This window comes from Diaphorina citri, unplaced genomic scaffold, assembly GCF_000475195.1.
Source record: "Diaphorina citri unplaced genomic scaffold, Diaci psyllid genome assembly version 1.1 scaffold2552, whole genome shotgun sequence".
Taxonomy (NCBI): domain Eukaryota; kingdom Metazoa; phylum Arthropoda; class Insecta; order Hemiptera; family Psyllidae; genus Diaphorina; species Diaphorina citri.
In genome coordinates, this window is record NW_007379972.1 from 7,149 (window position 1) to 34,315 (window position 27,167).

Sequence of the window (27,167 nt, forward strand, 5' to 3'; positions counted from 1 at the left end):
ACACGAGCTTGTTTTGCCACGAAAATGTAAATATAAACAAAAGGGAGGAGAAGAGGAGGATGTTTCTTATCAAGCTCGGTATTGTTTAGTAAGTATGTAGGTAGCTGTATATTCTTGTAATAAAGATGAGGCAAATATTTCGAGACGATGTAATCCACTGTACATAACTAGTTGGTAATTTAAACAAAACCTAGTATAGAAAAGTTCCTAAAACTCACCCCATAATGAACTGTTCTGAACTGATTTACATTGCCAATCTCTCCCTGTTTGACAACATTTCCCGGGAGCCATGTCTGCAGCATGCCCCTCAACTTACATCTTCAGCATCCTCCAGAGCCATCATCCTGGCAATCCTGGCCGTCCTCTCCTTCGTAGGTAACGTCCTTACCATTATTAGCATCAGGAAGAATCGAGTCCATCGCGGCCTCAGACAACACTCATGGAATGGCGTGTACACACTCATCCTTCATCTCTCAGTGGCGGATTTGTTCGTGACCGTGTTCTGCCTAGCAGGCGAGGCTGTATGGTCCTACACAGTGGAGTGGCTGTGGGGGAACATGAGCTGCAAGTTGTTCAAATTCCTCCAGATGTTCAGTCTCTATTTGTCCACATTCATTTTGGTTCTGATTGGTATCGACCGGTTTCTGGCAGTTCGATATCCGATGAAATCTATCAGTACGTCTTCGCGGTGTTGCAAGTTTGTTATCGGTGCTTGGATCCTGAGTGCTCTCTGCAGCTTACCACAGGTGAGTTTGACAACCTTTCAATTATATTGAGGAGAAGAAAGAAGAAGAGGAGGAGGAAGAGGCTTGGAGGAGTAGGAAGAGGACGATGTTGATGTATTTTTAGAGCATGATGAAGGGGAAGATGGGAGGTAAAAGCAGAGAGATTGTAGAGGAGCAGTTCGATATCCGATGAAATCTATCAGTACGTCTTCACGGTGTTGCAAGTTTGTTATCGGTGCTTGGATCCTGAGTGCTCTCTGCAGCTTACCACAGGTGAGTTTGACAACCTTTCAATTATATTTCCCCTCGAAAACTAATACATCACATATAAATACGTATTCCCTTCCATATGTTTTTCCTTTTATCCTCTTTTACCTACTCCTTCAATTTCATGAAAGAGTTATAAAAGATGAGCTACATGGCAACTCAATCATATTAGTCAAGACTCAAGAACCAAGAGGGATAGTGGTTCTATTAAAAGGGAACAAGGAGGAGGAGGAGGAGGCCTGGAGGAGTAGGAAGAGGACGATGTTGATGTATTTTTAGAGCATGATGAAGGGGAAGATGGGAGGTAAAAGCAGAGAGATTGTAGAGGTGTGATAATGCTATATCGCTATAAGGTTAAAGCATGTGGGGAAATGTATGGGAAACATAAAAAGTGGAAAATGGAAGGCACGTTACAAATTACGGATAGGTACATTTTCCCTTATTTGTTTTTATCACACTGCACACTTTAGATAGGTACCTAGGTATTCAATTATATTTCCCCTCGAAAACTAATACATCACATATAAATACGTATTCCCTTCCATATGTTTTTCCTTTTATCCTCTTTTACCTAGTCCTTCAATTTCATGAAAGAGTTTATAAAAGATGAGCTACATGGCAACTCAATCATATTAGTCAAGACTCAAGAACCAAGAGGGATAGTGGTTCTATTAAAAGGGAACAAGCTGGGTCCGTCCCTCCGGGAATTTTTTAGGCCGTAGTTTATTCGATCGCGGTTAAAAAAAATCAGTACTTATGTACTAACCTAATTTGTTTAATATTCAGTTTATTATTGATTTGATTTTACTTTCATGTAATGATTTAAAATAAAAACTAGAGCCCGTTCTCCTTTTATTCCTTTAAGTCACCCATCCATTTATTGGCCTTGCTTGGCGTAGCTTAACATAGGTGACGCTAAAACCGGTCGTCGCGACAAATTTCAAGATACTCCGGGAATTTTTTAGGCCGTAGTTTATTCGATCGCGGTTAAAGAAAATCAGTACCTATGTACCTACTTACCTGATTTGTTTAATATTCAGTTTATTATTATTGATTTGATTTTACTTTCACGTAATGATTTAAAATCAAGACTAGAGCTCGTTCTCCTTTTATTCCTTTAAGTCACCCATCCTTTTATTGGCCTTGCTTGGCGTAGCTTAACATAGGTGACGCTAAAACCGGTCGTCGCGACAAATTTCAAGATCAGAGCTCATTTGTGTGAGAAAATGTGAAAAAAAAAATCCCCAAAAAACCAGTTTTTTTAGCACAGACAGACTGACAGAGTGACAGACAGACGACACCGAAGCGAATACAATAGCCCGTCCACTATACCTTTATTATTACTACCGTAATAATAAAGGAAAGACGGGCTAAAAATGGAGAAAAGAACCTCAAATATCTAGTTGTTGGTGGAAAAAAGAAAAAGAAGGGAAAAGAAGCAAGAGGAGGAGGAGAAGGAGGAGGAGGAGGAGGAGGAGAGAAGTAGACGAGGAAGAGGGAAACGGAGAGGGAGAAGGAGAAGAAGATCCCTGTTGATTGAAAAACTCTTTCCATCCATCTTTCAATTTCCCAAAAAAATACAGTTTCTTGTTTGGCACAGACGGACAGACTGACAGACAGACGACACCGAAGCGAATACGATAGCCCGTCCACTATACCTTTTTTATTACTATCGTAATAATAAAGGAAAGACGGGTTAAAAATGGAGAAAAGAACCTCAAATATCTAGTTGTTGGTGGAAAAAAGAAAAATAAGGGAAAAGAAGGAAGAGGAGGAGGAGAGAAGTAGACGAGGAAGAGGGAAAGGGAGAGGGAGAAGAAGATCCCTGTTGATTGAAAAACTCTTTCCATCCATCTTTCAATTTCCCAAAAAAATACAGTTTCTTGTGGTGGTAAATGATTGAATAAATATACCTACCTACTCATTTCAAATAATATGGCTATCCTTAGAACTCTTTTATAGGGCATGTCAGGTTAAATAAAGAAATACATCAGGTAGGTATTCATTTCAAATAATATGGCTATCCTTAGAACTCTTTTATAGGGCATGTCAGGTTAAATAAAGAAATACATCAGGTAGGTATAGCTACTAGCTGGGTTATAACAAAGATTTAATTTCAAGTTGTATTATACAAAGAAAGCCATTGTCTTTCAAGTTGTTTTGCAAAATAGAGTGATTCCTTTGGGTTTTTATTAAAGAGGAAATGACGATAGCTACCCGTTTTTCAGGGTTTTGTTTTAGACGAAGTGAAGCAAAATATTGTTTTTCCGGTTGGGAAAAGTGCAAAGCTGCAAAGACTTTCTTATATTTCTTCTGCAAAGACTTTCTCTGTTTATATTTCTTCCCACCATGCCGGTTATCAGCGCAGCGGTATCGAAAATAGACTCGAGGGTTTTTGCCATCTGTTTCTGCTGTTCATAACTGCATCTGCATACATAATTATAAGGAGTACTCATTTAATTATCTTGTTAGAGAGAATTTTTTGTAGTAAGACGAGAAATTTTTCAGTAAGTAGGTAGGACCGAGACAAAAGGAATGAAATAATATAAAAGCTGTGTTTCTCCTTTCTTCTTTGCCTGCTCATTCATACAGTAAAGCTTAAAGCATAGTTTATTATCCAATTATTTCATGTTTTCTTCGCTTTATTATATCTCTAGGTACCTATATGTAGGTATATATTGTCAGTGTCTTATGTCTGCAATGAATGTGCTAAATTTTCTACATAGATGGGTCGAATTTCTTTGTTTCGAGACAATATTTTTCTTCTATCTCTCTCACACACGTGCGTATCTAGAAGAAATAAAAGGTATTTTCTTAATCTTTTTCTTTTTTAATGCTCTGTAATCTCATATTTTACAAATTTCAACACGTGCGTATCTAGAAGAAATAAAAGGTATTTTCTTAATCTTTTTCTTTTTTAATGCTCTGTAATCTCATATTTTACAAATTTCATTTTAGTCCCAGCTTTATTGCTATCATTCCCGGGAAAACTCTTTCTCCCTCCTGTCATTTTCACTTTTCCTTGTCATTAGGTATAATATTCTTTTCCTTTAAACCATTTCTCTCTTTATCATTTTTTTTGCAGATAAAGTTTATTCTCATCCTTTTTTTTTCTTCCATCCCGAGAAAAAAATACTTATTGTAAAGCGTTTTAAGAAAGGAGGAGAATGGGGTTCATACGAAATTTTAAAATCCTCTTTATCAATTTTTTTGCAGATAAAGTTTATTCTCATCCTTTTTTTTCTTCCATCCCGAGAAAAAAATACTTATTGTAAAGCGTTTTAAGAAAGGAGGAGAATGGGGTTCATACGAAATTTTAAAATGATATTCTTTTCCTTTAAACCATTTCTCTCTTTATCAATTTTTTTTTGCAGATAAAGTTTATTCTCATCCTTTTTTTTCTTCCATCCCGAGAAAAAAAATACTTATTGTAAAGCGTTTTAAGAAAGGAGGAGAATGGGGTTCATACGAAATTTTAAAATATCTAATTATCTAATAATAAAATTACTATCGAAAATTCCAAAAGTTATTAAGAACACTTTGGAAATAATTTTCAAGTTGTCACTGAAATTTAGAACTTCCTGTTGAAGTTGTAAAGTAGGAGCGGGGCTTTTTGGCAAAGACGATGAAAAAACTTTCTGGGAAGTCAAATCTCAAAAGTAATTAAATAGGCTCTTGTTCTGAAGAGATTTTATCTTTCCAAAAAATAATCTGCGTGTAGGTTATGTTTTACAAGTTTTATAGTTGAAAATTTTAGGTAGGTACACGAAGTATACTTAAAAGCTTAAAACTGTCTTTTGAAATAAAATAATAGGTAGTAATAATAATAAAAATCTTGCTTCTCTCCTGTCAATATTTTGTCCAGCTGAGATAGGACTGAAGATTCTCTTTATGAGACACATGCAGCATGTAGGGAGGGAGAGATTAGAAGAGAGAGAGAGAGAGAGAGAGAGTTATTTTATCTTTTTTTTTCTTTCTCCATCTCCCTCTTATCCTATATCTCTCTCCCTCCTATGTTTGACCGCTCTCTCCCCTCTCTCTGTTTCTTTTGTCTCTTTCCCCCTCCTTTATCTCTCTTTCTATCAGCTCTCTCTCTCTTTCTATGAGGATTCTTGGACTTCAGATAGATAGGGAGAGAGAGAGAGAGAGAGAGAGAGAGAGAGAGAGAGAGAGAGAGAGAGAGAGAGAGAGAGAGAGACTCTATCAATACTCTTAAAAAAGAAGACGAAAAATTTAATTTCGAAAGAGAAAAATAAAACCCTAATTTTAATCAATTTCCATTCTAATATGTATTTTCTGTGTCCTAATGTGTATTTTCTACTGTAATTCTAATTTATCGTCTAATTCTAATGTATTTTCTATTCTACTGTTCTCAGGTGGTGAGGAGGAGAAGCCAAAGGGTCCACTCATTGTCTACTCATTCGTCACATCCACTAACTCCACTGAGGACAAAGTCAACTACGGGGGAAATATGCCCTTTTTCTTTTCACACCCGCACCTTCTGAAAACATTTAAAAATAGAATGGAATAATAGAAAGTACAGAAAAAAAAGTAAAAAGTTCAACGGATCCTCTCTTACTCCTCCTCCTACTCTTTCTTCTTCTTTTCCTTCCTCCTTCTCTTTCTTTTCTCCTCCTCCTTCTCCTTTTCTTCCTATTTCCACTTCAACTTCTCCTACTCTTTCTTCTTCTCTTCTCCTTCATCTTCCTCCTCCTCCTCCTCCTCCTCCTTCTCCTTTTCTTCCTATTTCCACTTCAACTCCTCCTACTCTTTCTTCTTCTCTTCTCCTTCATCTTCCTCCTAAAAAAAGAGAGAAAGAGGAGCGAGAGGGGGGGGAGAGAAAGAGAACACATAAAAGACAAAACTTGGTATAACACAAGAGAGGAACTTTAAACTGAATCCTTTTTCCTCAAGTTTTGCTCAAATTTTGGGTAAAGAAAATAAACCCCCCTGTTCTCCTTCTCTTCAATATTGTCCTCATGAGGCTGAGTGCACATTCACATAATGTATAGAAAGAGCAAAACGGGTTAGAAGTAGGTACTTTATTGATAAATATTTGAAACAATATAACTCAATTCTAGCGTTTCAAGAACAGTTCCTAATTTGAACCTGCTTCATTTCCCGGAAAGGTTCTGGGTAAAACTTAATTTCTATGTGTATCACAATATTATGTATAATATCAAAATTACAACAGATCCATACAAAATTACACATACAAGTATAAGTGGGTATCTTTTTTACCCAAAATAAATTATATTCATGGCAGAAATCAAATTTTACAAGAGGAAAAAAAAAGGAGTTCGAGGGAAAAAAAGCACAATAAAGCACGTTCAATGTGAATTCTATAGCGTAAACAACGTACGACTGAAAAGGCGTATACCTAATTCAAATAAATTTTGTGAAATTGTGTCTTCTTGGCGGCAATTTTCATATAGGAAATACGAGTCTGTCACGACAATACTTTGCAACTCTATTTAAGTTTAAATCTACAGGGTTTTCAAAATACTGTATTTTGCATACCTACCTACTTACGTAGTATACTCGTATCCTCGTAGTTATAATTTTACAGAAGTACATAGAATCTATTCAACTCTGGAGAACCTTCACCAATCAAAACCATAAGGGAAAGGGACTTGAATGTGGGGCCTTGGAAAATATTCCTTTCACTTTTGCTACAATAGGAACACACTTCATCTCATTTCTATAATGTATCAGGAGGTAGGGGAGTGTATCACATGCCTATTCACAGTCTAACAATACTCCTCTTCTCCCACCAAAGCGTCCTGTGAAAAATCAAACTCTTGTTGTGTTCATTTAGAAATGTGGACTTTTTTTTATTTGAACAAGAATTCGAAATTTGCTGAAATCATGATAAGTTCCACACTTTCCACTCTTTCTAGGTCATAAAATATCATTTTTCATCTCTTATTTCCTAGTATTCACAATTCATTTCCTACGTACCTACCTACCTACCTATTGTCAGGGATTAAAATATTACTTCGATTGGATCGAAGTAATAATATTCTTCTGTTAAGAAATTTATTAGAAGAACACACCAATGAACATTTTCATTGGAGTCCAAAAGAATCAGCCATTCTGTGCTGTCTGGAACTGTCACTTTAACATCAAAGTTCCTGTGAACAAGAATCGACTTACTTGAAGCAATCCAAAATGTAAATTCGTTGGTTGCTAATTTTATACTGATTGAGGACTATTTTCAGAACACAATCGATCACACTGTCATTCAACCATAAACCCCTAATTTTAGAAGCAGAATCTGCGGTGCTACAATACTCGTCATACAGCATAAGATACTCTGTTCTATCATCAGGTTCGTAATAAAATCGATTTAACCTACATACAGGATACAAATCCTGAGCAATGGGTTGGAAAAGTTCTCATTTAACCAGTATATTATTGCAGTCCTGGGACTCATTAGCTTAGTGTGTTCCCTCTTTGTTTGAAAAGCTAAGGTGGTCTCTTTAACCAAAAATTTTATTTAACCAGTATATTATTGCAGTCCTGGGACTCATTAGCTTAGTGTGTTCCCTCTTTGTTTGAAAAGCTAAGGTGGTCTCTTTAACCTTGTATCCTGTATGTAGGTTAAATCGATTTTATTACGAACCTGATGATAGAACAGAGTATCTTATGCTGTATGACGAGTATTGTAGCACCGCCTCTCCTCCTCCTCCTAGATTTTCAATGAAAATTCCTTTCATCGCTCTCGTGTTTCTTAGCCCTTTGTATTTTTTTCTTCAAAATTCTATAAGCAATCATTTCAACATACCTACCAATGTAGTAAAATCTAATAAAAATCGAATATTAAAAGATATTGTTTAGGTAAGTTCATAGGTCGTCGCGACAAATTTCAAGATCAGAGCTCATTTGTGTGAGAAATTGTGGCAAAAAATCCCCCAAAAACCATTTTTTTTTGGTTTTATGGTTTTCTGGACAAAATTTGCACCACCACTTTCGTGTTCCTGGTAAAAAGACCTTTATTTTCATATATAGGTCGACCAGGTTTGGATAAGTCCTTCTATGGGGTCAGACAGACACACAGACAGACAGACAGACAGACGACACCAAAGTGAATACAATAGCCCGTCCACTATACCTTTTTTTATTACTATCGTAATAATAAAGGAAGGACGGAATTGATTAAAATCTCATCATTAAAAGGTAACCCCCTGTATTTTGTGGGAAAAAAGACTTTCCAAGGAAACCCAAAACTTTCGGACCGAAAGTTGGGAAACTATAAATTAGATTGATGTATTATAGTCCTTTGTCTCTAAGGACTTGTTCCTCGAAATATTTTTAAGAATCTCAAATTAAAAAAAAGGTATTTATTTTGTGGGAAAAAAGACTTTCCAAGGAAACCCAAAACTTTCGGACGGAAAGTTGGGAAACTATAAATTAGATTGATGTATTATAGTCCTTTGTCTCTAAGGACTTGTTCCTCGAAATATTTTTAAGAATCTCAATACGGTGGATAAAGATCACAGATCGGGTTGAGAGACTTTCAGAAAATTATGGCACAAACTTTTTCCATAGGGATGGGGTGACTCATGGTAGAGAAAATTTGAGGTTCGATAACCTCATTGTAAATTTTCAATGGTGACATTTGAGTGTAAAACTAATGGTTGAATTAGTACTTTCATGCAATGTCTGTTATCTTTGGCTTTTGATGGCACAATTTTAACGCAAGCGTAATCCCTTTTATAGGGGCCACAGAATTTGAGTGTAAAACTAATGGTTGAATTAGTACTTTCATGAAATGTCTGTTATCTTTGGCTTTTGATGGCACAATTTTAACGCAAGCGTAATCCCTTTTATAGGGGCCACAGTGGTATTTACAAAGGACATGTGGTATTTACCTATAGGTACCACACTGTTATACCTTCAAAGGGAGACAGACATAGTTGCATATTATGTGGATAAAGCACAACTGATGAAACGAAAATAAATTTTCAAACTATACACATATGAACAAGATTATTTTTTTCCTTGCAATAAAGGCATGTCATGGATTAGTTGATTAATTTCTTATTTTAATAAACTAGTATTAGTTGTATTACTGGTACCTACATTTCATAATTCCAAGTTCAAGATAGTGATATTTCTTATGAAAGTAGTTCATCCTTTCCTCTCCAAAACCTACCTTGTAAGTTCAAAGGAAAATCTTCTCGAATTTTCAAACTATACACATATGAACAAGATTATTTTTTTCCTTGCAATAAAGGCATGTCATGGATTAGTTGATGAATTTCTTATTTTAATAAACTAGTATTAGTTGTATATACTGGTACCTACATTTCATAATTTCAAGTTCAAGACGGGCCACAGTGGTATTTACAAAGGGCATGTGGTATTTACCTAGGTACCACACTGTTATACCTTCAAAGGGAGACAGACATAGTTGCATATTATGTGGATAAAGCACAACTGATGAAACGAAAATAAATTTTCAAACTATACACATATGAACAAGATTATTTTTTTTCCTTGCAATAAAGGCATGACATGGATTAGTTGATGAATTTCTTATTTTAATAAACTAGTATTAGTTGTATATACTGGTACCTACATTTCATAATTTCAAGTTCAAGATAGTGATATTTCTTATGAAAGTAGTTCATCCTTTCCTCTCCAAAACCTACCTTGTAAGTTCAAAGGAAAATCTTCTCTAGATATTCCACAAAGAACACAGCGTTGTCATTCATTTTATTAACAAGACTACAAAGGATCATGAAAAAAAATTGGATTAAAAGAGCCATGCTACTAAGTTTTACGTGGGTCGGAGAGGTTTCTTTCGAGAGCATTTTGGGTTTCTTTAGAGTTGATGCTGGAAAATGTGGTGGTAAATTTTCATTAGCAAACTTTCCGGTTGTATTCCATTTGAAATGTTGGTGAGACTTGGAATATCAGTAGGTAGGTACAACAAGAAGTTACGACTTGGTTACCCTAAGTTGTCAGTTTGTTTTCAAATTTCAGGACCATCAAAACAGAATGAAAACAAATATAATAATGAGAAAAGACTAGAATATACCTTGTTTATACTACCAGCTTGCTACTGGGGGTTTTGTGTTATGTACTGGGGGGTTGTGTACATAAGTATACCATCTTGTTTCTGATACTGGTTAAAAAGTTTAAATAGCAGTGAAATATTACACTGTCAGTTTGTTTTCAAATTTCAGGACCATCAAAACAGAATGAAAACAAATATAATAATGAGAAAAGACTAGAATATACCTTGTTTATACTACCAGCTTGCTACTGGGGGTTTTTTGTTATGTACTGGGGGGTTGTGTACATAAGTATACCATCTTGTTTCTGATACTGGTTAAAAAGTTTAAATAGCAGTGAAATTACACACTCTGTGGAGACACATGGCAGGTTAATTACGACATGTGTCATGTTTCTTCAAAAAAGATAAAAGATAATCTACTATGTATTTATAGTTCATACGAGATGCCACATTTGTATGTACATAAGTATACCATCTTGTTTCTGATACTGGTTAAAAAGTTAAAATAGCAGTGAAATATTACACACTCTGTGGAGACACATGGCAGGTTAATTATAACATGTGTCATGTTTCTTCAAAAAATATAAAAGATAATCTACTACCTATGTATTTATAGTTCATACGAGATGTCACATTTGTAAATAATTTTAAATTTGTATATCTTTGACACTTTGACTGGAGATTTCGAAACCACATTTGTAAATAATTTTAAATTTGTATATCTTTGACACTTTGACTGGAGATTTCGAAACGAATAACCAACATGCAACGCAGGGATCAAATTGCACTACACATAATTACACGGATGAACTACAATATCAAAGAGCTAGTGATAGGACAAAAAGGATTATCATTCATATGTATTATATCTGCTTGTACGAGTATTATGCATATGTCGTCGGTACACAGCAGCTAAGTAAATATAGGTATTACCTACGTTATTTCTACGTAAACATATTATAAGCTTTGAAATTCAGCCCTGATTTCAATTAAAGGAAGAACAAAATACTTAGTAAAGCCAGGATAGGCAAGCTTTTTCTTTGCAATAATTTTACTGGAACTTGCTTGTATTATGCATATGTCACCGGTACACAGCAGCTAAGTAAATATAGGTATTACCTAACGTTATTTCTACGTAAACATATTATAAGCTTTGAAATTCAGCCCTGATTTCAATCAAAGGAAGAACAAAATACTTAGTAAAGCCAGGATAGGCAGGCTTTTTCTATGCAATAATTTTACTGGAACAAAGGATTTTCATGTTCAAAACGAAAATGAAAATAAATTGTCGAGGGAAAAAAAGATTACGCAGTGAAAAATGGCGACATAAGATCCTTCCTCTTAATTTTTGAACAGACAGCTATTAGAGACTAGATGTTATTGTTGGGGGGAAAAGGGGGGGAAATTTGGGAACTTGTCTTTTGTGGTTTAAATAACATAATGATTTCTTAGATTTTCAAAGCAAAATTTGAAAATCTTTGAAAACCACGATGGTCTATCGTTTTCTTTTCTTTTTTTTTTACTTTAGGTGCGAATATTTTTGTTATTGCTTCCGTATTATGTGCTATAAAATTACATATCAATGCTTTATAGTTTGACAGAAGAATAAGAATTGTAGAAAAATCACAAGAGACTTCCAGAATGTAATCCTCTGAAAGTTTTTCAGGGTTAGGTCCCTTGATACCCACCTAGGAGTATACGCAGTAACAGTAAGTACCTATAGTGAAGAAAAGAGTTACCTACAGTAAATATAGTAACTAACTTCTATTCGTAGTCAAGTATTCACCAACAAAAAACTTCAGAACAGACTGATCACCAGTGATCACATTTTACTTTCCTTATCCTATAATAAGGAAAGTAATGTGTAAAGGAAAAGAACGAAGATGTTGTACCTATAAACGGAAGAAGGAAAATGAAGAAGAAGAGGAAAGAAAAGCTGAATAAAGAAGATAAAAGTAAGAGCTGAATATAAGCCCACGCAGTTTTACCTTTAACTTTTTCCATCTAGTTTTATAGTCTGCCACTTCAATCTTCATCCTTTGTTGTATTTTCGTAATGAGACATCTGAGAAAGCGGGATACTGATATAGGAGTAAACTAAATAATGATGATACCTATTGTGTACCTAGGTAAATGAAAATTTAAATAGGTATCGATTGTTCATTTCGTCGTTTTTTGAATTTTTTATTGCAAAACTCCCTCAATTTTCTTTTAAAAATGGGTACACATATAGTGGTGGGTAGTTACCTACCTTTTTACGTTCGGACTGCCTAAATTGCCAAAAAGGAAACGATTTATAGCGACCTATTTATTTTATAGTTTGTTTATCCGGCCTATCGCAGTAATGGAAAAATCCCAAAGGCCAACTTTAAAAGTCACCTTTTTTTTCTGCCACCTTTAATTGAATTTCAAATCAGGGCCGACGCTATAGGGGCAGGATTTCCCGAGCCTAGTTGGAATACCTACAAAACAAAATATATCTATGTATATCTCCCTCTATAGACTCTACAAATTTTTATTTTATTATTATTATTTTTTTTTTCAAGATGTTTGACAGAGGGAACTGCAACTGCTATGGTCTTATCGTCCCGAAATCGAAGAGAGAAGGAAGACAGGATAGGAGAAAGCCAGCCGTTCCGAGAACGATCGCGGCCTAGCACTTAAAAGGCAGACGCACTACCAACTAAGCTAACTAGGCTGGCCTACAAATATTTGATTAGTACAATAGAAAACTTTTAGAGGCACTCACTCAGATATCTACCTAACTATGTCCTAAATTTACCAAGCCGGTACCTACCTACTTAAATCTCTGACTAAATCAAAATTACTTGTGGTTCTAACTTAAAATCATTTATTCCTACTCAACTAAAAAAAAAGCTTAAATAACAGAAAGAGAGAGAGAGAGAGAGGGAGAGAGAGCGGGAGAGGAAGAAAGAGAAAGTCTCTCAGATTTGTAGAAAATAAAAATAGAGTACAAAAAAAAGAAGACTATTTAAGTCAAACGAATACCACCATATCCGAAAAAGGAGAAGTGAAATAAATAAAAACACGAGATGTTAAAAGGAAAGCGCTTAAGAAAACAAGTACTCACATGATGTCAGAAAAATAGGTTTATTAAAAGCTCTTGTAGGTACATCTCTGTTTCCACTTGTTTACCCGTGAAATCCGAAATAACTGGGATTTTGATTGTAACTCGGTACTGGTGTGATTGCTTATAGGGTGTATAAACGGGATCTTAGATAGGGAGTATAAGAGGGATCTTGGATATTTTAGAAAATGACTCTCTTGTAACCAACTTCAGTAGAGTGAGTCTGTGAGTGGTTTGCAGGGTGGACGTCGGATATGGAATTTGGTGGTTTGAGTCCAAGTCATGTCATGAAATTTTGAATGTTGGTGTCATAATGAATGGTTATTGAAGGTTACCTTTTCGAAGAGAGAGAGAGAGAGAGAGAGAGAGAGAGAGAGAAAAATTGAATTGCATATTTTAATTGACCATACCTACGCATATATTAGTCTATTATGCATTATTTAATTACAATTAATGGGACATCCCCGAAGCTAAGAGAGAGAGAGAGGGAAAGATAGTGAGAGTGAGAAAGAGAAAGAGAGAACAGTACCCTGTATATTGAGAGCTAGCCATCAGTAACGTGTCGGAATGGGAGAGAAAAGGAGGGAGGATGGAGAGGGAGAGGAAAATTGGGAGAGAAGTGGAGGAGGGATAATGGGTAGGGGGACTTGAAATGGAAAATAATAAGTTCTTCATACGAAACGTTTTTCGTCGTCGTCCTCCTCCTCTTCCTCCTCCCATTTCTACTTCCCCTCTTCTTCCTCCTCCTTTTTCTCCTTCTCCTCTAGTTCTCCTTCTCTTCCTTCTTCTCGAAACGTTTTTCTTCTTCCTTCTCCTGCTCTTATTCCCTCCTACTCTTCTTCTTCCACCTCCTTTCCTCCCTCACTCTCATACTCCTCTTTTTCCACACCTTCAACTCTTCTCCTTCTTTTTAGCCCGTCCTTCCTTTATTATTACGATAGTAATAAAAAAAGGTATAGTGGACGGGCTATTGTATTCGCTTCAGTGCAGGGATTTTTAGGGGCCCCAAAAAGTAGTAATATTTCGGAAACCCCCAGGTAAAATCTTGGGTGTGGGGTGAATTAGATAGGTACGCATTATACGTATCCCTTTAAAATGTACATGTCAAAGTTACCTATTTAAACAATTTTAGAGGATGGCGCGTCTGCCTTGTAATTGTGGTGCTGGTGGTGGTGCAAAGAACTCAAAGCGAGAAAGTTTTAGATAACACTTCAGTCATTATTTTAAGACCGGTTTTAGCGTCACATATGTTTAGCTACGCCCAGGAAGGCCATTAAATGGATGGGTGACTGAAACCTTATATTGGGAATAAAGGGATAAAGGGCTCTAGTCTTGATTTTAAATCATTACATGAAAGTAAAATCGAAAAATCAAATCAAGAATAATAATAAACTGAATATTAAACAAATTAGGTAGGTACATAGGTACTGATTTTCTCTAATCACGATCGAATAAACTACGGGCTAAAAAATTCCCGGAGGGACGGGCCTAGCTTGTTCCTTCTTCCTCTACTCCTACTTCTTTCTCCTCTTCTTCCTCCTACACTTTTCCCCCATCTTTCTCTTTACTCACATATGAGTACCTACAGAACACACACACATTTTGTGCTGTTTATTTTAACCCCACTGTGGGTCCCGGGCAGCAGGATTAAATGGTGATGGCATCTAAATCCCATCTAATTCTATGGAGAAAAAGGACGCGATTTTCAAAGGAAAAATAAAAGAATTTTCCTACACACTTCCCTCCCCTTGTCTAGTTTCCTCTCTCTCTTTCTCTTTCGTTTTCTCTCTCTCTATCTCCCTCTCGCAATCCCTCCCTCCCTCTCTCTTGTTGTCCCATAAGTAGGCAACCTTTTCAACAATGGAAACTATTGTAAGCCCGTCGCATTGGGTCTTGGTACCCGAAACAGGGGATATTTATTTGATACCGACTCCAAATTACCTACACAATGTACCTTTATGTAGGTATTATAGGTCTTCTCATCTCCACTAATGGCTGGATTATACTAGGCTAGTTGTATCTACACGAGGCATTAAGCCTACTGGCTTCGTGTGATGAAGCCACAAATTCTAAATAGCCAGATTTTCGCATTTTGACAGAAGAATAAGAATTTATTGTAGAAAAATCACAAGAAACTTCCAGAATGTAATCCTCTGAAAGTTTTTCAGGGTTAGGTCCCTTGATAGCTTGATACCCACCTAGGAGTATACGCAGTATTAGTAAGTACCTATAGTGAAGAAAAATGTTACAGTAAATATAGTAACTAACTTCTATTCGTAGTCAAGTGATCACCAACAAAAAACTTCAGAACAGACTGATCACCAGTGATCACATTTTACTTTCCTTATCCTATAATAAGGAAAGTAATGTATTCCACTTGTGAGGACAAATATAGTCATGTCATGTATTCGAACACTTTTCTTACTCCTTCCTTTTAACATTTTTGGAAAAGTTATTTCTCGACGTACGTATCCTAGATACCCTCAGAATGGCGATGCACCATTACACTCAGAAAGAAGAGACAACTTTTGTGATCGAAACTAACAAGATAAACATTACATTAAGTATTTTTTATAGAAGATGCTCGAATTGCTACATAATACCCAATATCTATGTTGATGTGCTACTCAATATATGTAGGTCAGAGAAAAAAGATAAAAGTACATTTTTAAAGTTGGCATAAGAAGGACCATCAGCTATCTAAGTAAGTGAACACTTTTCTTACTCCTTCCTTTCAACATTATTGGAAAAGTTATTTCTCGACGTACGTACCCTAGATACCCTCAGAATGGCGATGCACCATTACACTCAGAAAGAAAGGACAACTTTTGTGATCGAAACTAACAAGATAAACACTACATTAAGTATTTTTTATGGAAGATGCTCGAATTGCTACATAATACCTAATATCTATGTTGAAAAGCTACTCAATATATGTAGGTCAGAGAAAAAAGATAAAAGTACATTTTTAAAGTTGGCATAAGAAGGACCATCTAAGTAAGTCCCAAATGCTTAGATCTTTTGTGACGTTGGTAGTTGTTCAAAGTACCTACTCGTAATTTAATATTATTTAAGCGAGTTACGAAGCTCAAAATACTAAAAAGTCATAAAATTAAATGGTCTCAAAAACTTTCATTCAATAATAACTGTCTGCACGAGGAAACAGTTAGCATAAGTACCGCATAATTAAGTTAAAGAAGAACCATAACACTTGACATTTAAAAGGGTTCTAAGTAAGTCCCAAATGCTTAGATCTTTTGTGACGTTGGTAGTTGTTCAAAGTACCTACTCGTAATTTAATATTATTTAAGCGAGTTACGAAGCTCAAAATACTAAAAAGTCATAAAATTAAATGGTCTCAAAAACTTTCATTCAATAATAACTGTCTGCACGAGGAAACAGTTAGCATAAGTACCGCATAATTAAGTTAAAGAAGAACCATAACACTTGACATTTAAAAGGGTTAAAGAGACCACCTTAGCTTTTCAAACAAAGAGGGAACACACTAAGCTAATGAGTCCCAGGACTGCAATAATATACTGGTTAAATGAGAACTTTTCCAACCCATTGCCTCTTTCTTATTTTCCCGCTCTTTTGTATTTTTCTCCTTTGAGGAAGAAAGTTTGCTTTCAGTATGTTACCTTTTACTGTTATAGACGGTCAAAATGTTCCCATTATAGCGTGGGAAGAAATGTACTCGTACCAAGAGAGTACCTAGAACTCGTGTTGCAAAAGCGAGGAACATGCATATACGATTTTATCAACCCCAAGGTGGTGTACTCAGTATTAGCATTCCATTTTATCTTATACATATTCAAATTTCTATTACGGTTGCAACTAGACCAAATAATATTTCCAGTGGTGCCCTCTGGCCCATATGGGCTAAAAAATTCCCGGAGGGACGGACCCAGCTTGTTACTATTAGGTAGGAGTAGGACATGGAAGGAGCCCAGATATTTCTGGGAGTCTAAAGGGTTTTAAACCCCAACCCTTCCAATACACTGGAAAAAAAGAAAAAAAAAAATGGGTTCCGATAGATGATGGATTGGACCAAAGGAACAGGCAGAGTCTACACAAAAGTAGCTTCATTTGAAAGCAAAGTTTAGAAACCGTAGCATAAATTTTCAGTGTAGGATGCTAATAGAAAAATTGAAATCAAGAATAATAAGAAGTTATGGTCCCTAAAAGTACAGAAGTACTTACAGGGATGTTGAAGAATAATCATGTAAAGAATATTGTAAAGAAAGAATAAACTTATTATTATTATAACATATGAAATTAAACGAAACTCATGAAACACTTACGAGATATGGTGAGAAATGTTGACACGTAGGTGGTGACCAGAATGAGGAGTGGACAGATGAACATGAAGAAGAGGCTGAAACAGCTGTACAACTGCTCCTGCCATGGTTCCGTGTAGAAACCGTAGGTGACACACTGGTAGAAGTCCTCAATGAACGGACCTTTCTCAATGTGAAATATCACCATCTGAAATGTAGAGAAAAACGAATTTTAAATTGCACAAATGATTGTCAGAATGTCAGATTGTCAAAAATGTCATTCTCCGCTTAATACCTACCACTTCGCAAAGTTTATGAATTTGGCGCGAACGACACGCATAAAACAAGTTTATGAATTGATTTGGACGCGAACCACCAATCTCGATATCCAGAGTGTACCGTGCCAACCACTACACCACTGAAGTTGGTTGATAGAGAAAAACGAATATCAATAAAATTATTAGAGAACTTTATTAGAGAAATAAATTTATAACATATGAAATTAAACGAAACTCATGAAACACTTACGAGATATGGTGAGAAATGTTGACACGTAGGTGGTGACCAGAATGAGGAGTGGACAGATGAACATGAAGAAGAGGCTGAAACAGCTGTACAACTGCTCCTGCCATGGTTCCGTGTAGAAACCGTAGGTGACACACTGGTAGAAGTCCTCAATGAACGGACCTTTCTCAATGTGAAATATCACCATCTGAAATGTAGAGAAAAACGAATTTTAAATTGCACAAATGATTGTCACATTGTCACAAATATCATTCTCCGCTTAATACCACTTCGCAAAGTTTATGAATTTGGCGCGAACGACACGCATAAAAAAAGTTTATGAATTGATTTGGACGCGAACCACCAATCTCGAGATCCAGAGTGCACCGTGCTAACCTCTACACCACGGAAGTTGGTTGATACCTAGAGAAAAACGAATATCAATAAAATTATTAGAGAACTTTATTAGAGAAATAAATTTATCCTCGTTTTACCTCATTTGAGAATTTAAGCCCGTATTTTGCACCTCCATGGATCGGATTGTGAAAAATGTGGCAGGTATTGTGCAAATATACCTAGTGAAATCATCCCTCTATAGAAATTTAATCCTGAAATCCGATTGATAAAATATACCTATAATTTAATTTAATTTAATTTAAAATGATCACATTATTCTGGAACATAATATCAATTTATGATTATTTATTGAAATACATAAAAACCTATTATTTATTTAACCTACATTGAAGGGGCCAGGTTTTATTTCATGCACGTTACGTATAGGTATAAATCAGGGGGAAAATTGTATTCACAGAATGGATTTCCAAATGTCAAGTGAGGGTGATTCGGAAATGAGATCTGTCTCGTCCAACTAGGTAGTTTAGAGGGAGAGGATGAGGAGTGGAAGAGGACAAGTGAGGTCATGGCAAGAGTAAAGGGAAGGGAGAAGGATGAAAATTGGGAAAGGGGGGAATGAAATCTAAAATTTGCATGTTGATTTATGGCTGACAAGGTAGCAAAAAATTCTGAAATAACTATGCAGGACGTTTTACCCAATGTAGTTTTACGAGTATTACAGTTGTCATTCTGTCTACCCTTTCACCCTTTCTAAATCTCGCTCTCTCTCTCTCTCTCTCTCTCTCTCTCTCTCTCTCTCTCTCTCTCTCTCTTTTGCTTTTTCACTTTCTAATTTTAATCACAATATACAAAAAAGTAAATTTCTTTCCAACTTAATGTGTTTCGCTACTCCAGAACGAAAATAATCTCTCTTCTCTCTTTCAGAGAATAAAAAACATGATTTTAAAACCCAGAAACGCAATTCCTTGCAGTATCTTTCATTACTTTCAAAAGAAAATAATATTAAAAACAAATTTCGGATGTAAGATTAAAGCGAAGGAAGATAGAATTAAGCAAACAAGAAGAAGAGGAGCTAATTTCTAAAGTAAGAAATAAGTAGACAAAGATATGTAATTAAACATTACGTATATTCATATTATGTAGATTAATATGTAGGGTATTACGTATTAGGTTATTGAAGTTTTTAGAAAATTATAGTTGTATTTCCCTTTCGGAAACGGTTCCGATGGCGCCATTTTGGATTTCCTATGGTTTAGTACAGGCCCTATCAAGCCAAAAGAGGGGAAAAGAGCTTCAGAAGAGGGAATTTCCTATGGTTTAGTACAGGAGCTATCATGTCAAAAGAGGGGAAAAGAGCTTCAGAAGAGGGAATTTCCTATGGTTTAGTACAGGAGGTATCATGTCAAAAGAGGGGAAACGAGCTTCAGAAGAGGGGAAATTGAGAAAGGAAAATTGTACGACTAATATAACCTCTCAGAAAACAAGATTAGAAAAAAAGTATAGAAATCTAAGTACCCTACACATCATTACAGCAAAGCACCCTGTAATCCAATTGTATTATTGTAAGTACCTACCTACCTAGATAGAGGCACTTCAGGAATCTAATTTCCTTTGAAGAGATCAATTCGCATAATAATCTAGGATAATGAGATACACGCTGTCTAAAAGTTAAAGGTAGGCATGTTAGGAAAGGAGTTTTGTTTCTGAAAATATAAAATCCAATCTTGTCACTAAAATTGGATAAAATGAGCATTTTTCTCAGCCTAATCTGATCTTGTCAGAAAGCAAAAAAGGAAAGCGCTTTGTTAAGAGAATGAATGTTAGAAGCGATAGGAAGTTAGGAAGATAGGTAGGTACCTATTATTTATTTGAGGATAAGTTCAATGAATGGGAATACAGATCGATGTCTTGAGGAGCTGTACGTATTTTGAAATCCCAGCGAAATTTTCTTTTCTTGTGGTTAGAAAACACCCCCCGAGCAAACAAGAAGAAGAGGAGCTAATTTCTATAATTTCTAAAGTAAGAAATAAGTAGACAAAGATAATTATGTAATTAGACATTACGTATATTCATATTATGTAGATTAATATGTAGGGTATTACGTATTAGGTTATTGAAGTTCTTAGAAAATTATAGTTGTATTTCCCTTTCGGAAACGGTTCCGATGGCGCCATTTTGGATTTCCTATGGTTTAGTACAGGAGCTATCAAGCCAAAAGAGGGAAAAAGAGCTTCAGAAGAGGGAATTTCCTATGGTTTAGTACAGGAGGTATCATGTCAAAAGAGGGGAAACGAGCTTCAGAAGAGGGGAAATTGAGAAAGGAAAATTGTACGACTAATATAACCTCTCAGAAAACAAGATTAGAAAAAAAGTATAGAAATCTAAGTACCCTACACATCATTACAGCAAAGCACCCTGTAATCCAATTGTATTATTGTAAGTACCTACCTACCTAGATAGAGGCACTTCAGGAATCTAATTTCCTTTGAAGAGATCAATTCGCATAATAATCTAGGATAATGAGATACACGCTGTCTAAAAGTTAAAGGTAGGCATGTTAGGAAAGGAGTTTTGTTTCTGAAAATATAAAATCCAATCTTGTCACTAAAATTGGATAAAATGAGCATTTTTCTCAGCCTAATCTGATCTTGTCAGAAAGCAAAAAAGGAAAGCGCTTTGTTAAGAGAATGAATGTTAGAAGCGATAGGAAGTTAGGAAGATAGGTAGGTACCTATTATTTATTTGAGGATAAGTTCAATGAATGGGAATACAGATCGATGTCTTGAGGAGCTGTACGTATTTTGAAATCCCAGCGAAATTTTCTTTTCTTGTGGTTAGAAAACACCCCCCCATATCCGGATCTGATGCTATTATGTTTCAGATATAGAAAAGTAATCATATCAACCTCAACAGTCACGGAGGGGGGGATCCCTGGGGAGACATAAATTTTTATTGTACGGGAATTTTTCTTCTTGGCTTCGTAAGTTTTTCTCGTCACCGGCAAAATTCAGAGGATGTGTGGAAAAGAGCTTCAGAAGAGGGAATTTCCTATGGTTTAGTACAGGCGCTATCAAGCCAAAAGAGGGGAAAAGAGCTTCAGAAGAGGGAATTTCCTATGGTTTAGTACAGGGAAATGAACCTTACTCAACGTGGAAACTATAGGAAAGGCAAGGGATCTTGGGGTTTGAAGTGAGTTTTTTAAAAGGAGGTTTTTAGAAAAGGTTTTCGGGAGAGGTAACTGCAACAAGGGAGGTCTTATCGTTCAAATATCGAAAGGAGGACAGGATAGAAGGTTGCCAGCCGCTCAGAGAACGAACCTAATCTGTTTTAGGATGAAGGCCGGAATCGGACCCGGGTGCTACCCTCCAGGCCAGGCTCACTAGACTGGCAATAAAAGGTGATATTGTATGGAAATAGTATTAGGTACATATTTGTACTCTGATGATTATGATAGTATAATTATACTGATAACTAGATAATGGAATTAACAAAATATCTTCAAATTCTCCTCCTCCTCCTCCTCCTCCTCCTCCTCCTCCTCCTCCTCCTTTAATTTAAAATGATCACATTATTCTGGAACATAATATCAATTTATGATTATTTATTTAAATACATAAAAACCTATTATTTATTTAACCTACATAGAACGGGCCAGGTTTTATTTCATACACGTTACGTATAGGTATAAATCAGGGGGAAAATTGTATTTACAGAATGGATTTCCAAATGTCAAGTGAGGGTGATTCGGAAATGAGATCTGTCTCGTCCAACTAGTTTAGAGGGAGAGGATGAGGAGTGGAAGAGGACAAGTGAGGTCATGGCAAGAGTAAAGGGAAGAGAGAAGGATGAAAATTGGGAACACCTACTTAGCTTCCTAATTTCTACCTCCCTATGATACGATCCTTCATTTTTACTGAAGAGGATTCCAGTGGGGTGTATACTTTTCGCCCCCGCAAGGTTTTGCCTAGGAGCCCTCTCGGTCAATAACTTGACGAGGAAGGTGTATGTTCCGAATTTGGGACCCTGGAATGTATCCCTGCGGGACCCCTAAATGCAGGGTGTATATCCCTTCGTGGTGAAATCCAAAGACGCTACATGTTACGTACACATACGTATAGGTACATATATTATATTTTCTGTCTGTCTGTCCCCCCTCTCTCTCTCTCTCTCTCTCTCTCTCCGTGATTTTTTCACCCCTGGAACGGATGCTTTCGAAACCACCAGTATAAAATTATATCCCACTATAGTTTCACAGCATTACATACCACTCCTTATGCATAACAATCAGCCGTAATAATTCCCACAACACGGTTTTAAGGTCTGGTGGGAAATTCCCCTCCACAATGTAGATGTAGACTGTAGAGTGATGTGTTAGAGTCTGCAATGTAGAGTGAAGAAGATGTAACCATAACCGCCAAGAATAACAGAGTTACAATATTCTTTTTTCCTCTTCTTCTTCTTTTTCTTCTTCTTCTTCTACTTCTTCTTCTTCTACTTCTTCTTTTTCTTCTTCTTCTTCTTCTTCTTCTTAGAATTAAGGGAGTAGGAGGAGAGGAGAAGAAAGACAGTGGCTAGAATATTCAATACTTAAGGAGGAGGAGGAAAACAGACCGGGAGATAGAGAGGGAAAGAAAAAGAGAGGGAGGGAGATATAAGCAGATAAGAGAAAGGGATAGGTATCTAAAGTGAAACTGCATGTGAGAAAGAGTAAGAATATGGAATTGGAAGCCTGGAAGGTTTGGAAACCAGATTAGAAGGAGGGAGGAAAAAGTACAAAGCGTATGATCAGATTAAAGAAATACAGAAAACCTATTTCCTTAAAAATAAAAAATAGGGGTGAAAATATGGCCTAGTTTCTAAAATGAGAGAAAAATTTCAGCCTATTACATTGGCGCTTTCCTTCCTACAGGATAAGGAAGGTAACGTTTAGCGTAGTATACCGCAGTAATAAAGAAAGCTAGTAAGATGATACCTATGTGTTGTACGAATGAAAAATCGTATGCAGCTTTTCTTGTCTGATTAAAATTTAAATAAGAGAGTAGGTACATTTCTGATAATAAATAGGCTGAACCGTCTAACTAAACATAACTGTATACTGTGTAGGATTACAGTGCTGCGGTAGTTCAAGGTACAAATGTTCCCGGAAGAATAGTCATTAGAACTTTTGCAAATACAGTGCCAAAATCATTATAGGTTTAAGTATGTATTTAAGTAGTTAACTCCCCTCTTGTAACAATGGTTCCTGCTTTTCTATTCTATCCACTTCAATTCCAATTTCCCCTATCCTTTCTTCACTTCAGTACATTGGCGGCCTTCATGTAGTTTTGCGCCAATTTAATATGATTTTTCAAAAAATCTCTCTAACTTTATTGAATTTTTTCTTTTTCCATCTCAGGCACAGGAGCACATATTTTTTCCAAGTTTTTTCATATTATTCTATTTAATGAGAGTAGAAAAAAACTTTGAATTTATCACAAACAGTTCGCAGTTCCTTGTCAGTTTTCATAAAGCTGGAGATGACTTTTCATGGCAGATATAACTTGATGATAAACGACACCGGATCTTCGCTTTGAGGTCAAAAAATATGAGATTCACTTCATCTCAGACAAACAAAACATTGCCAATGAACTGTCGTACATCAAAATAATCTCACGGTTTCCGTTTATGTACCTTCTTGAGGTAAAAAAAAAATATGAGATTCATTTCATCTCAGACAAACAAAACATTGCCAATGAACTGTCGTACATCAAAATAATCTCACGGTTTCCGTTTATGTACCTACTTAGCTTCCTAATTTCTACCTCCCTATGATACGATCCTTCATTTTTACCGAAGAGGATTCCAGTGGGGTGTATACTTTTCGCCCCCGCAAGGTTTTACCTAGGAGCCCTCTCGGTCAATAACTTGACGAGGAAGGTGTATGTTCCGAATTTGGGACCCTTGAATGTATCCCTGCGGGACCCCTAAATGCAGGGTGTATATCCCTTCGTGGTGAAATCCAAAGACGCTACATGTTACGTACACATACGTTTAGCTTCCTAATTTCTAATACCTCCCTATGATACGATCCTTCATTTTTACTGAAGAGGATTCCAGTGGAGTGTATACTTTTCGCCCCCGCAAGGTTTGACCTAGGAGCCCTCTCGGTCAATAACTTGACGAGGAAGGTGTATGTTCCGAATTTGGGACCCCTGAATGTGTCCCTGCGGGACGTAATAATTCCCACAACACGGTTTTAAGGTCTCGTGGGAAATTCCCCTCCACAATGTAGATGTAGATTGTAGAGTGTGTTAGAGTCTGTAGAGTGAAGAAGATGTAACCATAACCATCAAGAATAACAGAGTTACAATATTCTTTTTTCTTCTTCTTCTTCTTCTTCTTAGAATTAGGGGTGTAGGAGGAGAGGAGAAGACAGACAGTAGCTAGAATATTCAATACTTGAGAAGGAGGGAAAAAAACAGAGCGATAGATAGAGAGAGAGAGGGAGGGAGAGAGATAAGCAGATAAGAGAAAAGGATATCTGAAGTGAAACTTTATGTGAGAACCAGTAAGAATATGGAATTGGAAGCCTGGAAGGTTTGGAAACCAGATTAGAAGGAGGGAGGAAAAAGTACAAAGCGTATGATCAGATTAAAGAAATAAAGAAAACCTATTTCCTTAAAAATAAAAAATACGGGGGAAAATATGGCCTAGTTTCTGAAATGAGAGAAAAATTTCAGCCTATTACATTGTAAAAATTTCAGACAGTTACATTGTCTTCCTTTTCCTACAGGATAAGGAAGGTAACGTTTAGCGTAGTATACCGCAGTAATAAAGAAAGCTAGTAAGAAGATACCTATGAATGTGCACTCAGCCTCATGAGGACAATATTGAAGAGCTGTTTTAAATTCCGGCGAAAACCATTATAGCAGGTTTTGGCATAAAGCCATTCATGCAAGAAGTAGACGAAGAAGAAGGAGTAGGAGAAGAAGAAGAAGAACGAGAAGGAGGAGGAGAAAAAAAAAAGAGAAACAGGAGGAAGAATTGTGAGCTCTAAATAATCATGAAGGTTTGCAGTGTACTCTAGAGCTCATATTAATAATTTAAGAAGAAGAAGAAGAAGAAGAAGAACGAGAAAGAGGAGGAGAAAAAAAAAGAGAAACAGGAGGAAGAATTGTGAGCTCTAAATAATCATGAAGGTTTGCAGTGTACTCTAGAGCTCATATTAATAATTTCTGTTTTAAATTCCGGCGAAAACCACTATAGCTGGTTTTGGCATAAAGCCATTCATGCAAGAAGTAGACGAAGAAGAAGGAGTAGGAGAAGGAGGAAGAGAAGAAGAAGAACGAGAAAGAGTAAGGAGAAAAAAAAGAGAAACAGGAGGAAGAATTGTGAGCTCTAAATAATCATGAAGGTTTGCAGTGTACTCTAGAGCTCATATTAATAATTTCAGTATTAAATTTGATGTACACCGCATGGACAAACACAATGGACCATCACGGAAAACTCTTCAAGAAGTAAAATACAAAAACTTTCTTCTACATAGGGTAAGTGTACCATTTATTCGCCCACCTAAAAAACGTACCATTTATTGGCCCACCTGTGGGTCTACGCTACATAAGTCTGAATGAATGTGCACTCAGCCTCATGAGGACAATATTGAAGAGCTGTTTTAAATTCCGGCGAAAACCATTATAGCTGGTTTTGGCATAAAGCCATTCATGCAAGAAGTAGACGAAGAAGAAGGACCAGAGATATTTTTTTCAGCCAGCCTAGTTAGCTTAGTTGTTGGTGCGTCTGCCTTGTAAGCGCTGGGCCGCGGGTTCGATTCCCGCCCGGGGCGGATTTTATCCTGATGGGATAAAGTTCGTTCTCGGAACGGCTGGCTTTCTCCTATCCTGTCTTCCTTCTCTCTTCGATTTCGGGACGATAAGACCATAGCAACCCTCTGTCAAACCGTCAAACCTCTTTAAAAAAAAAAGAAAAAAAAAAAGATATTTTTTCATGAAACAAGAAGCATAGCATAAATTTTATCATAAAAGGGTTGGGTACGTACAAATGTACATAGGTAGATAGTAAATAGATGAAAAGGAAAGGAATAAAAGGAGAGAGGAGAAAGGGGGGGGGGAGGGAGGGTCAAACCTCTTAAAAAAAAGAAAAAAAAAGAAACAAGAAGCATAGCATAAATTTTATCATAAAAGGGTTAGGTACGTACAAATGTACATAGGTAGATAGTAAATAGATGAAAAGGAAAGGAATAAAAGGAGAGAGGAGAAAGGGGGGGAGGGAGGGAGAGAGAGATTGTTTTCAATTTTCAAAGGGATGAAATATTATCTCGCCAGGCTGAGTTTCGCTTCACAGAAAATGCGTGATTTGAAAAAGGTGTCGTTCCAGGACATTGGAATTCCGGAAATCCCAAGTTCGCTCAAGTGTTATCACTTAAGACACTTAAGTCATTCCTTGATATCGGCTATTCCCTCCCTCTCGTCCCTGTTTCTAAACCCACTCTCCTTCCACCTTCTATTCATCGTGATGACAGCAAACTTCTCCCTCTGTTAGTTCTGTTCATCATCATGATTGCAGCAAATTTCGAATTCTTGTTCAAATAAAAAAAAGTCCACATTTCTAAATGAACACAACAAGAGTTTGATTTTTCACAGGACGCTTTGTTCCCTCCCTCTCGTCCCTGTTTCTAAACCCACCCTCCTTCCACCTTCTTTTCATCGTGATGACAGCAAACTTCTCCCTCTGTTAGTTATTCCCTCCCTCTCGTCCCTGTTTCTAAACCCACCCTCCTTCTACTTTCTTTTCATCGTGATGACAGCAAACTTCTCCCTCTGTTAGTTCTGTTCATCATCATGATTTCAGCAAATTTCGAATTCTTGTTCAAATAAAAAAAAGTCCACATTTCTAAATGAACACAACAAGAGTTTGATTTTTCAC

The 27,167-nt window shown here is 36.4% G+C and overlaps 1 protein-coding gene across 1 annotated transcript; it reads left to right on the forward strand.

The window, feature by feature from the left end:
• Positions 1-224: 224 nt before the first annotated feature.
• On the forward strand, positions 225-7,246 carry LOC103519131 (gonadotropin-releasing hormone receptor-like). Its single transcript, XM_008484216.1, has 2 exons — positions 225-746; positions 7,214-7,246. The coding sequence occupies exons 1-2, from the start codon at positions 225-227 to the stop codon at positions 7,244-7,246; spliced, it is 555 nt and encodes a 184-aa protein (XP_008482438.1).
• Positions 7,247-27,167: the final 19,921 nt, after the last annotated feature.